Source organism: Olea europaea, unplaced genomic scaffold (assembly GCF_002742605.1).
Source record: "Olea europaea var. sylvestris unplaced genomic scaffold, O_europaea_v1 scaffold807, whole genome shotgun sequence".
NCBI classification, from domain to species: Eukaryota; Viridiplantae; Streptophyta; class Magnoliopsida; order Lamiales; family Oleaceae; genus Olea; species Olea europaea.
Window position 1 is genome coordinate 71730 of NW_019266506.1, and position 12092 is coordinate 83821.

A 12092-nucleotide genomic window follows, 5' to 3' on the forward strand; every position below is an offset into this window, starting at 1 on the left:
CAATTCACCATTCTCTCTTTCTTCTTCTCTCTCAATCTCCCATCCACCTCCTCTGTCGGTCGCTTCACCGAATCTCCAGATCTGGAAAACCTAATTTATTACTTTTATTCTCGAAATATATATAATCTTCAGTGTATTGTTGAGCAGAAAGGAAATATTTTGGCCGAATTTTGGAGAATTGCAGGTTGAGTGGCGACGGGGATTACAGCGGTGGCTACAAATGCAGTTTGCCTGAAACCATCGAAGGGATTAATTTGTTCGCTTCAATTTTACCTCAAAAAAATTGTTGCTCAGAGATCTGAGCTGATTGGATCAAGAAACAGAAACGAGGTGGTATTTCCTGAGTTTTTGATAAATCATGCAGCATCAAGATCAGCGGAAGAAGGTTTTGCTTCTTTTCTGAAACACCTCTCTCTCTATCTGCCTATATATATATATATACGCGTTATTCATATCTTCTGTTCAGGGTTTCTTTTTTCTGCTTAAAAAAACGTAGATGTCGTGTTTATATACGAGTTCATACGCTTAAAATTTTCGTAATTACAAATCGAAATTCTTGATCACAAAACTGAGATTTCTCTGAAAGAATTCATCTTCTATCAAGTTTAATTTGAAGTAAATTTAGGGATTCAACCCCCCCCCCCCCAAGGGTTTGTTATGTTGCATTTTCAGTAGTTTTGGGCTTCATTTCACAGGGCATGGAAAAAAGGCTGAAATCTTGAAACTGGAGAAATGAAAAGTACATTATTTTTAATTAGATTATAACGTTTACATTAGGATTTGATCCAGTGAATGAAGTTTGCAAATACCACCTATCAATATTTAATTTAATTGATATGTTAGATCTGTATTTGATAGTCATCTCGGTTTACCTTCTACTTTTTAAGATGGCTGGTTATTTATGCGATACTAGTGTTTAGGCGAATTTTCCTTTCTGCATTGTTATATGAGAGCCCGAATGCTGTCGGCTGATTCTGTATTCTGACAGAGGCCATGACAGAACAGGGGTGGAGATTATTTTTTTATTTATGTCGGATCAACATCATGTGAGAGAGTTTCATCCCTTCAGTAAAAAAATTTCGGTTACTCCAGTATTTTCCATTCTTTACTCCATCATCAGAATCTCTGTCTGCCAAAGCAATAGCAATTTGAATTCCTACTTCTTCATTTATTATTATTATTATTATTAATGCAAGAAGCTTATTTTTGGCATGTGCTTGCATTTTTTTCCTCTTATTGAATTTTCCCTATCAAACATTTTCTTTATCCCTTTCTTGAACTTGGCAAGTTCTATTGGATGAAGTACTAATTTTGGGTATGAGAAGTTTTTTATAGGAATTCTGTTGTGAGTAACATAGTCTCTGTCACCTTGAAATTCTTAAGGAGAACCACATTGTACTCAGTTCTCACTAGTCACTGCTCAAATATTATTCACACCTTCATGAGCTGACCATGTATTATTATTTGCAGAGCCCCAAAGATATGGAGTTTTTTACAGAGCATGGAGATGCCAACAGATACAAAATTCTAGAGATTATTGGCAAGGGGAGCTATGGAGTTGTTTGTTCAGCCATTGACACACAGACTGGGGAAAAAGTAGCAATAAAGAAGATAAAGGATATTTTTGAGCATAGCTCCGATGCTATCCGGATTTTGCGTGAGATTAAGTTGCTTCGGCTTTTGCGTCATCCTGATATTGTTGAAATTAAGCGGATCATGCTGCCATCCTCCAGGCGAGATTTCAGAGACATTTATGTTGTATTCGAGCTTATGGAGTCCGACCTTCATCAAGTCATCAAAGCTAATGATGACTTAACACATGAGCACCACCGGTTTTTTCTCTATCAGATGCTGCGAGCACTGAAATATATGCATACAGGTAACTTTTCAGCATCCTTTTTTTTTTTTGGCAGCATTGGCTTGAACAGATATGCATACTTTGAGAAATTGCAATCTGGTGGTTCATAGATGAAGATACTTTGCCTCTCTTCATTTTGTCAGTTTCATCAGTGTTGTGTGTACCATTCTGACATTTCCATGTCTTTGATTCTCTCGTGTTTATCATGGAACACTCTAGTTAGAGTGTGGCTATCATATGGTTTTTATTTCTTATTTGTAAATCATTGATTTCAGCTAATGTGTACCATCGAGACCTTAAACCGAAGAACATATTGGCAAATGCCAACTGCAAACTTAAAATATGTGATTTTGGATTAGCAAGAGTGGCCTTCAATGATGCTCCAACAGCTATTTTTTGGACGGTATGTTATTCTTTAAACGCATCTTCATATAGTTTAATTAATGTTTTGGTATTTCATCCCATTGTCGGGGGATGTAAGTGTTGGTATTGTTCTCATTTCTAAAGGTGTCTGGATTCCTGTCATTTTCTGACTTTTCTGTCTCAAATTACAGGATTACGTTGCTACAAGGTGGTACAGGGCTCCTGAGCTCTGTGGATCTTTCTCCTCCAAGGTAATTATCATGTAAATGGTGCAGTGCTTTTTCCCTTTCTCGATATAGATCTGAAATGTGCCCGGAGCATGGTTGTATGTTTGTTTGCCCCCGTTTGGCCTCCATTCTTTGAGATTATAATTTTTGGAATAGTGTTTTTTTTTAAGAATGTGTGGTTAAAAAAAAAAAAAAAGTTCTGGGTTTACTTGTAATATTATTTTATTGGAAAATGTGTGGTTGATAAGAGGAGGGAGAAAAATGGATTATAATTTCAATGGGGACCAACGTGGGCTTTATGGATCATAACAACTTTGACATCATTCGTTGCCTATGTTAGTTTTGTTATTATATGTGCATGATATGGGTCAATAAAATATCTACTTAGATATGCTGATGGTTTCAACTTGTTTATTTAAATACATGTTGTATGTGTTCAGAGTGCCTTATGTGAGTAGTAATTGTAGATCAAAACAATTGTTGTTCAGGGAGGACTATTGAACTCTCTTGGAAGTTGATATTTCTGTTCTTCGAGGTAATTGTGATAGATTGCAACATTTCTGCCTGGGGGGAGGGGTTATTGCTGTATCATTTCTTTCGGTTCTTGTGAATCCTTCTTACGAGTGCTAATATGTCGCTTGCAGTATACCCCTGCTATTGATATTTGGAGCATTGGCTGCATTTTTGTGGAGGTCTTGACTGGGAAGCCATTGTTTCCGGGTAAAAGCATAGTGCATCAGTTGGATTTGATTACCGATCTTCTTGGGACACCATCAGCGGATACAATTTCTGGCGTACTGCACATATTCCTCTATACTTTGTATTTTCATGCTTACTAGTTATGTAGGGATATCGCCCTGAGATATTTTTTGTAACTGTCGTATTATGTCATGGATGCAGGTACGCAATGAGAAGGCAAGAAAATATTTAGCAGGAATGCGGAAGAAGCACCCAATGCCTTTTGCTGAGAAATTTCCCAAAGCTGATCCTGCGTCACTTAATTTATTGAAAAGGTTGTTAGCATTTGACCCAAAGGATCGACCCACTGCTGAAGAGGTACATTGTAATATAATGGCGTCACACAAGCTGCGTATATTTAGAATATGCATTACTAGATTGAGCTTTTCAGTTATACTATTCTCTTGTATTTATTTGGATTATTTTTGGTGTATTTGTATATTAGGCGTTGGCGGATCCTTACTTCAAGGGACTGGCTAAATTTGAAAGGGAACCTTCCTGTCAGCCAATCTCAAAGTTGGAGTTTGAGTTTGAACGACGAAGAGTGACAAAGGAAGACATCAGGGAATTGATATTTCGGGAAATATTAGAATACCATCCCCAACTGCTGAAGGACTATTTGGCAGGAAATGATGGCATGAATTTTCTATATCCTAGGTTTTCAACACTTCCATTCAAGCTTACCTATTTGCTTATAATTTTTAACCTTATATTACATGACTCTCATATAATAATGGATTTTTCTCTATGCAGTGCCATTGGTCATTTCCGGCAACAATTTGCCTATCTTGAGGAAAATGATGGAAAAAGTGGACCCGTGATTCCTCCTCAAAGAAAGCATACCTCTCTTCCGAGGTTGGTTCATTCATTTAATTGATCTAAAATGTTGTTTCGGTTATGCGTATAATCCTCATAAAATAATTCAATGTCTTTCTTTTATTTTTAAATGAGAAGTTGGAACTTTGTCTGGTAGAAATTATATATGCCCTCGTTTGTTTCTTATTTTTATAAGAATGAGAATGAAAAATATAGTTGTTACAGGTCCATACAAGAGATAGAAATTTAAATTTGGTGATTTGATGTGATTGATAACGGTCATATTTTTCATTTTAATGAGGAAATAATGTGAACCAAACAGGGGCTATATTTACAGATATGTGAATGCAGTATGAGATGAGGAACTATAGGCCAATTTTATGTCATCCATTTGTGTTCAAAATCACTGGATTCCGAAGTCCATCCTGGAGCAAACAACTGATTCGCGTCGCTTTGCATTTAAGTTTTAAAAATAAAGGTGAATTCTACCAGGGGTCCCCAACCTTTCGTGAGTGTGACACCCATGTCCTTAACCTACCATTTCTTGTAGTCAGAGCCTCAACATCTTAAACCTCTGGCGCCCATGTACCCAGCTAATGGAAAATATTTATTTGAACATTAAATATCCACGTGACACTTATGTGATGTCAAACTGAGAAGGTAAAATTGTCCAAAAAGGTTTCCTTTATTCCAAAGGAAATCAAATGGTGACTTCAATTTTCATGTAGAAATCCAAATAGGATGCAATTCCTTAATGTTTATGAAACATGACCCTATTGCTTCAACTCATCCTGACATTACGCGAGTGTTGCTTGGCCGTTTAAAGCTGGGACATGGTTACAACAAATGGTAGTTGAGGACAGTGGTGCCGAAGGTTGGGAACTCCTAGTGGAATTTACCCAAAAAATAATGTGAACGTGTTTTTTATAAGAGCTGTATGCAAATTGGATTAATTTCTCCTCGACAAATTAGTGCTTGAGCCACCAAATTGTCGTCAATCTATTTTTCTGAAATTTCTTACACAAGGATTTAGAAAATAAAGATAACTTGGCAGTTGCTTCCCTATCTTCCAGACTTCTTTAACTAGCCTCTTAAAATGTCTTCTGTTTTCATGTATATAAAATAATATTTTGTCATTTTTACTTGATGCAGGTCTACTGTTACCTCAAGTACTATACCTCCTAAGACACAACCGAATGCGTCTCTATTTGATAATCGTCAAAATACAAAAGCAATGGCCACTGGAGTTATTTCGGAGGTCATTTCTGGAAATCTATCAAAAGTTTCACAACCACCACCACATATGCCCAATGGTATTAAACATTATCTGCAAAATCTCCTTATCTGATCTTGTTACTAGCCCACCATGTAATATGAGATTAAGAACGTATCATAATCCCATGCTTCGATTACCGACAGAAGCTATAAATGCAGTATTGCAATTGAGCATGTGGAACAACGCTAACAAACACCTTCACTTCTATTTTTTTTTTCGGATAGTTGGAAAAAATTTATAAGGTGATGTTCAGTGAGTTCACATAGGCTCAATGAGAGATGAGAGGGAAGGGGATAGGATGTTGTTCGCGTACGGGAGGATCATATGCAATTTTTATGCTAAACAACAGTCTATGAATTGGTTTATGTAATCTGAATCTTACTCAAATTGAAATATGCTGTTTTTCCGTTTTCAGTAACATATCCTTTTTTTGTGCAGCCAAGCTGGGAAGAGTGGTGGGACCAGTTTTACCATATGAGAACGTCAGACACATCAAGGAGGCCTACGATGGGAGAGTATATGTTCAGAATGCGGCTCTTCCTCGATCAGTCTTTCCACATTTCTCTGCAGCTAACTTGGCAAAGAATCAAGAGAAATATCGGACTGAAACTGAGATGGAGTCATCACGAGGCAAACAAGAATCTCAGCAATCCATGCCAGTTAAATCAACAAATGACATGAATATTCCTCCAAAATTAACTCCAGGAGCGAATGTCAACTTAAATAGTAATACGTACTACATGACGCATTCAAAGGCAGGCCTACTGAACAGTCAACTTGCTTTAAACGTGAAAATGCTTCAAGCTCAATCTCAGTTCAGTGCAGCCGGGGCTGCTGCTCACAGAGAAGTTGCTGTTCAGTTTGTACCAACTTAGTAGCGGATCACTGAAATGATATTTTGACAAGGGAGCTTTCGACTTGGATAACCAAAGGGCACCAAAGATGAACAGTGTTTATGAATTGTGGGATGGTGTGAAGAAGATTATGTGAATCTTGTGCAGTAATCACCAAGAGAGTCATTGTCCCATAGTATATCTTGTTTGGTTAGGAAGTATATAGCGAGAAGAGAGTTTTTTTATTTAGTTTATGGAGAAGTATTGGCCCCCTGTAAATTTACAATCATTGTATTATTAATTTATATAATAAATATTTGTTATTCATGCATGATTGCTCTTTCATATTTACCATAAGCCAATTAAGCAATTTGTCAATTTTAATGTACATCAAAGATGTGTGGTGAATAAATCAGTAAACTTGGATGCCATTCAATAATTGCAAAATTAAGTTTATGACAAAGTTGACAATCTCCCCAAAGAGTGTGGCAAACTGAAGCATGGATGGTTAGGGGGTGGGTTGTCTATTGTTATTTTATATTTTTCCTATTGTTTTTTAGTTTTTCTTTATATATATTTTGTGGTTTTTTATTTTTCCATTTGTGTCCCTTTTTTTCTTTTTTTTTTTTGAACGTCGAGAATATTTCCCCCCCTCAATTTAACATATGTTTAAAAGGAAAATCATCTAAGGGGTGTTTGAACCACATTATTTTAGTAATAATGAATTCTTGAATAGTGTATTGATGGGAAATATGTGGTTAAAAAATAAGGAAAATTTTTTGATTTGCGTATAATATTATTTTATTAAAAAATGTGTGGTTGAAATGATGTCAAATCACTATTTAAGAATGCATTTTTTTGTAATAATGTTGCTCAAACAAGCCCTAAAAAGACATCTTTACTGTGAAAAGGTTGTGGACAAATTTGCTAGCTTTGTCTGATTTTCGCTTGATGAGGTCAAAGGAAGATGCAAAATTGCCAATATCATGAAAAGATTGAAAACAAGATCGCGTTTCGTAAACGACAAAGTAAATAAGAGAACAATCCCATATTTGTATCTTTAACAAAAAGGAAATGAAATTTCTTGCTTGGCAATTAACTCATAATTCGCACTATGATTTATTTAAGAATAATACAATTTACAGTTATTTATTATTATAGTTGTCTTACATAGCATACATGTGACAGTTAATAATTTGACATATGAAGCAAGAAAAACTACCACATTAGTACTTCAAATCACAAGGAGCCATGTAGAAAGTCACGTAGAACGACGACCACGGTGAGCGACTATGAATAGTATTATTCTTTATATTGAATCATAAATCCACACAAACAATCAGCTGTTTGCTAATCAGTTACAGTTAATACCATTCTTGCACATCTCGTGAAGATTTTCATTTGCTTCCAACGGTGAGTAATTGCCAACGGCTAATAATATTGAAATAACTGCATGTCCCACAAAACAAGAACACAAGAATCCAAGCCCAACTGTCGGTGATCCTCACATATTCATTCATGCTAAGTTCAAACATTTTTCTTCACATTTTTCCTTAATTTTCACATAGCACCTTTTCACTATTGTTACAGATTTTCAGAATCCATGGAAGCTTTATGGAGTATAGAAGACAAATTCAAGGTATCAACACAAAAGGCTGTTGCATTATTTGCTTGCACCTGTTTTCTAGTGATCTGTCTTTGCACAGCTACTGCTTTGAAGAGGTGGAGGAGGAAAGGAGCAGTGTATCAAGAACCATACACTGAGGCATCAACCACCACCACAACATGGGCTGAGCCGCCACGGCAGAGGTGGGGCTCGGTGAAGAAAGCGTTGATGAGCTCGGTACGGTGGAGCGGAGCGAGCAAGTGGGAACTGCAGTTCAGTGGGAGTGAAAGAGAGAGGCCTACGCCATTGCTTGTAAGAGGAAGCTGTGCAGGAGATTTAGGGTGGCAGAGTCATAATTCAACTTCACCTGTGTGGCAAAGGCCAATACTTATGGGTGGAAAGTGTGAGCTACCAAGATTCAGTGGCCTTATACTTTATGATGAAAGAGGGAGGCCACTTGATCAGTGTGAAGAAGGAAATATTGACAAACAGGTAACATAATTATGAAGTGTTTGGTAGGTTTGACTAATGCTTAATTTGGTATCTATCCTAAATATCGAAAAAATCAATCGACTAACATATTCTCTATTGGGGAATCCAGGAGGAAAAGGCTGCAGAGGTGAGAACCACACTGAGAGACTTGCTGTGATTGCCTATTTATTCTTGGTTGCTTATCTCTCTGTTGGACTAGGGGTTTGCCCTGTATTTTTGTAAAACTATATAAACAACGCGAATAATTATCTTCTAATGCGAGTTTTTAATTACTTTTTTCGGCGCGACTGAGAATCAACAACATTTTCCTAGTCTTAGGAGCAAGTATATCCTTTTGTCATGGTATTTAAAGTCAAAAACTAATTCTATGACTAAAAAGTTGCTTTTGAATGTGTGTGATTTTTTTTTGAAAGTGCTTTATTTGACTAAAAACTAGTCCGAAATAGCTTTCTCAAGAAGTTCTTTTACGAGAAGCCACATTCTGACAAATGGCCCCTAAATTATCCACACAATTTATAGGTGGCTTTTGTGTTAGGTCGAGAAAACTGTGGTATGTACCTTACTTGATAGTGTTGTTATTATGAAATTACGAATTTCATCTGGCAATCTATGTATTTTCAACCATACCAGGCTGGTTTAGATATTTGAATTTGATTAATAACATGGAAGGGGAACTCTATAAGGATGTACTAATAGGATTAAATCAGGGTTCAATGAAACTGAAAAGTGCTTTAAGGGATTTTAGTCAATAACCAAGTGGGATTTGAGGTTTGTATGTAATTTTTCAACACGTTATTGGTGAGTTGTTGGAGGATGGTGAAGAAGAAAAATCTCATCCACAGCCAAACAGCGTTCAATTTTTTCCACACGTTATTGTTCTCTGACTTACTCTCAGAATTAAAATTTGGATTACAATTAAAAACCAGAGTGAAAAACATTCTATACCTTGTTTGATCTAACTAGGAAGCAAATCGAAACAGGTTATGTGATTTATTTCCTATCGAAATCATAATTATCCATCTCGGAACAAAAAGTAGTATTTATTAGCTTGTTGATCTCGAAATCTAGAGGGAGATGTGGTCAACAGATCCCAACTTTCCTTCCATTCACATGTATGTTACATGTACACTTGGATAACCACATAAGACTGCATATGACTATTGCTTCAACATGTGTGATAGTCACAGGCACTCCGATTCTCAATTAAATCAGTGAAGAAGATACTTTGAATATGAGAGAAATTTAATGAATGAAAATATGCGTGTCGATTTTGAAGAGAGAATACCAAGCTTGCAAATGGAGTGTGGATCATGCATGACATCTTGCTTGGTCTTTACTAGTTGATCGTTACGTGGTCTGTATCGTAGGACGAGATGCAATAGAAACTATAATTAAAAATGCATGATTTTTTATTTATCGACCTCAGATTGGTCAGGTTCATCATTTTTGGTCAGCACAAATTTCTTCTTACATTATCTACCTTAATAAGATAATGTATGTGGACTTTTCCAATGAATTTGTCTTCGTGACGAAAATTTGACCTTTTTCATAGATGAAAGACCTCACTGCATATAAAAACCTCGTTACAAAACCCAATAGCCAATAGGTATAGATTGCAAAAGCACATCCCACAAGAATGAGGCTTAATCTCTACAAGCATGCTGTTTTCTATGCTCTCATTATAACCTTCATTATGTTAACGATAAACTCCGGATGTATATTCGGCCAAGCCAGAGTAACAAACTTTGGTGGGTCGATTCAAGGTCAGGTTCAAATGCTACGCTCCTCGTTTTTTACATGTTGATTCCATTTCTTCATCTTGACAAGCATGTTTCTTCGATGTCTTCCCCCCATTTTCCCTTTTCTTTCGGTTGTGATTTAATTCATGGCTTTTTCAATATGGCAGAAGGTCTCCCCCACCGCATCAATAGGGAGCTTCCACCCGGAGGCAATCCTTCTCCGGCAGCAGATCCCAATAGTCACGTGCATCACTAAGGCTATCGAATTAGACCTATAATAGAGGTTTATATTACATGCTTGTATTTTCTTTTTCTTTCGTTGAAATATGACATATATTGATGTGGTTTTGTAGACGTAGAAATAATTACTGAATTATATAAATCGTTGTGTTTCGTACTTTGTTTTCTATTTCTTCTCTTTTTGGCTTCTTCTTCTTTTTTTTTTTTTTTAATTTTTTGTATGATTCCCAAATAGTCGTCAAACAAGTAAGCTTACACCTTAGAGGAAGTAAGAATTAGCCAATGGGACTGGGAGTCCAATGAAATAATACTTTTTACACCTAATTTTCAACGATTTATCGCGAGACTCAGATCCACAAACTTGTGCTTGGTGCTTAGTCTGTTAGTTCGAGCCCAAAAACTTGATTAGTGATGGAAGAGAAAGAATACAATGGTGTTCAACGAGTAATTGAAGGGAATGACAATAAGATGGGTTTGGGCCATGGATCTCGTTCTCTCTTCGTTTATAATTTTTTATTTTAAATATTAAAAAAATCAAAACTTGAAAAAAAAAAAAAAACTCTATTATACTATTTATAGTACATAAATATAATAATGAAAAATTTATTAATCAAGACAAGAATGAGACGAGGACGTGATTAGGATCATTCTGAGTGATTGGGACCGTCACAAGCTCAGAGCAAGAATTTTTGTCTCATCTTGACATTTTCGTCCCATTACCAACCTCGATAATTAATGAAATTTTTTATCAATCATTTGGATTTATGACATGTTGACTAACATTCCACTTGATTCTAATTGATGAAACACTTTGTTTATTGTCATTATAAGGAAAAATAGAAGGAAAATTGGACAAAGAGATTAGGTAAATGGGATAATTTTACCTAATCTAGATTGCATTGGCATTTGGATAATCTAATGGTGTCATCATGAGAGGCGTTTCAAGTTCAGGATGACTCGCTCCATTAAAAATAGTGAGGCACCAACTAGGTTGAATTCAGATCGTTTCACGGCTTGATTCTTCATAATTAATGGGTCGTACCGAGATGTTCATGAGAACCAATCTCAATTTATTAAAAATGATAGAATGTAAAATAAAAATAAAAGAGTTATTGTGGTTATAAATATACATGCCTAACTCCCAATATGATGTGTTGATTCGATCCTTAGATTTGGAAGAGATTCAAACAAGATCGGGACCATATATTTTATATAGATGGACCACAATCCGGAATTTTGATGTTGGTTGCACCACCTTTCTATAATTTGTTTCCCATTCTTGATTGGCGATCGCGTTGACGGATTTGAAAGTTAAAATATTTTCTATTCTAGATTATATTAATTAATTAATTAATATGTTTCTTATTTTAGATTAATTGGCATTTATATATTTAATTTGTTTTCTATGTTAGATAAGAATAACAGTTGCACCGATGATTCATATTAACTGACGATTGTATGATTTGCATATTCTCTCGATTAGACTAGATTAGGCTCACAAATTAATTTTTAATTTTATCTCTATATGAGATTAACAATTCATTATTTTTTCCTATATTAATTGCATAATTTCTTCTCATATTAAAAAAAAAAAAAATTCTATTTTAGATTAGAACTACATTTGAATAATTAATTTGTTCTGTATTCTAGATTAATGTTATTTAATCCCACTAAGATCACAACCCCAATCTAGCTGGCGTTAACATGATATTAAATGATACGTAGAATTAAATAAATCATTTAATTTTACATTTAATTCAATATATCATCCGACGTCACTTAAACCGTGGTTGTAACTGAAGTGCGACTGCATAACATTATTCTATGTGTTATATCAAAATAAATAAATAAAAAAAAACAAAAAAAAAAAGACGAAGAAAAGAGAATAAAAAAGGGCAAAAAAA

At 35.4% G+C, this 12092-nt stretch overlaps 2 protein-coding genes and 1 long non-coding RNA gene across 6 annotated transcripts; all 3 read left to right on the forward strand.

The window, feature by feature from the left end:
• On the forward strand, positions 1 to 6442 carry LOC111391603 (mitogen-activated protein kinase 19-like). 3 transcript variants are annotated; one of them, XM_023016851.1, is made up of 10 exons: positions 4 to 385; positions 1471 to 1879; positions 2134 to 2261; positions 2413 to 2472; positions 3093 to 3242; positions 3349 to 3504; positions 3632 to 3843; positions 3940 to 4041; positions 5155 to 5315; positions 5717 to 6442. In XM_023016851.1, exons 1-10 carry the CDS (start codon positions 359 to 361, stop codon positions 6151 to 6153), a joined length of 1842 nt encoding a protein of 613 aa, XP_022872619.1. In that variant the 5' UTR covers positions 4 to 358; the 3' UTR covers positions 6154 to 6442. The 3 variants fall into 3 exon arrangements, with proteins under 3 accessions (XP_022872620.1, XP_022872618.1, XP_022872619.1); XM_023016852.1 differs by lacking the exon at positions 5155 to 5315 and having other exon boundaries at positions 1 to 385; XM_023016850.1 differs by having other exon boundaries at positions 2 to 385; positions 3632 to 4041.
• Positions 6443 to 7064: 622 nt separating this feature from the next.
• On the forward strand, positions 7065 to 8487 carry LOC111391613. Of its 2 annotated transcripts, XM_023016862.1 has the most exons (3): positions 7065 to 7524; positions 7702 to 8209; positions 8319 to 8487. In XM_023016862.1, the coding sequence occupies exons 2-3, from the start codon at positions 7715 to 7717 to the stop codon at positions 8364 to 8366; spliced, it is 543 nt and encodes a 180-aa protein (XP_022872630.1). In that variant the 5' UTR covers positions 7065 to 7524; positions 7702 to 7714; the 3' UTR covers positions 8367 to 8487. The 2 variants fall into 2 exon arrangements, with proteins under 2 accessions (XP_022872630.1, XP_022872629.1); XM_023016861.1 differs by lacking the exon at positions 7065 to 7524 and having other exon boundaries at positions 7545 to 8209.
• A 1196-nt stretch (positions 8488 to 9683) lies between these two features.
• LOC111391604 lies at positions 9684 to 10357 on the forward strand. The gene is made up of 2 exons (XR_002702139.1): positions 9684 to 9972; positions 10116 to 10357. It is a non-coding gene; the product is annotated as an uncharacterized LOC111391604 (long non-coding RNA).
• Positions 10358 to 12092: the final 1735 nt, after the last annotated feature.

Bases quoted from the DNA above. Each gene is read 5' to 3' on its own strand.
- LOC111391603 (XM_023016850.1), top strand. From the start codon at position 359: ATGCAGCATCAAGATCAGCGGAAGAAG. The intron at 1,880-2,133 runs GTAACTTTTCAG...CATTGATTTCAG, and splicing joins ACTGAAATATATGCATACAG to CTAATGTGTACCATCGAGAC. The intron at 3,505-3,631 runs GTACATTGTAAT...TTTGTATATTAG, and splicing joins ATCGACCCACTGCTGAAGAG to GCGTTGGCGGATCCTTACTT.
- LOC111391613 (XM_023016862.1), top strand. From the start codon at position 7,715: ATGGAAGCTTTATGGAGTATAGAAGACAAATTCAAGGTATCAACACAA. The intron at 8,210-8,318 runs GTAACATAATTA...TGGGGAATCCAG, and splicing joins AAGGAAATATTGACAAACAG to GAGGAAAAGGCTGCAGAGGT.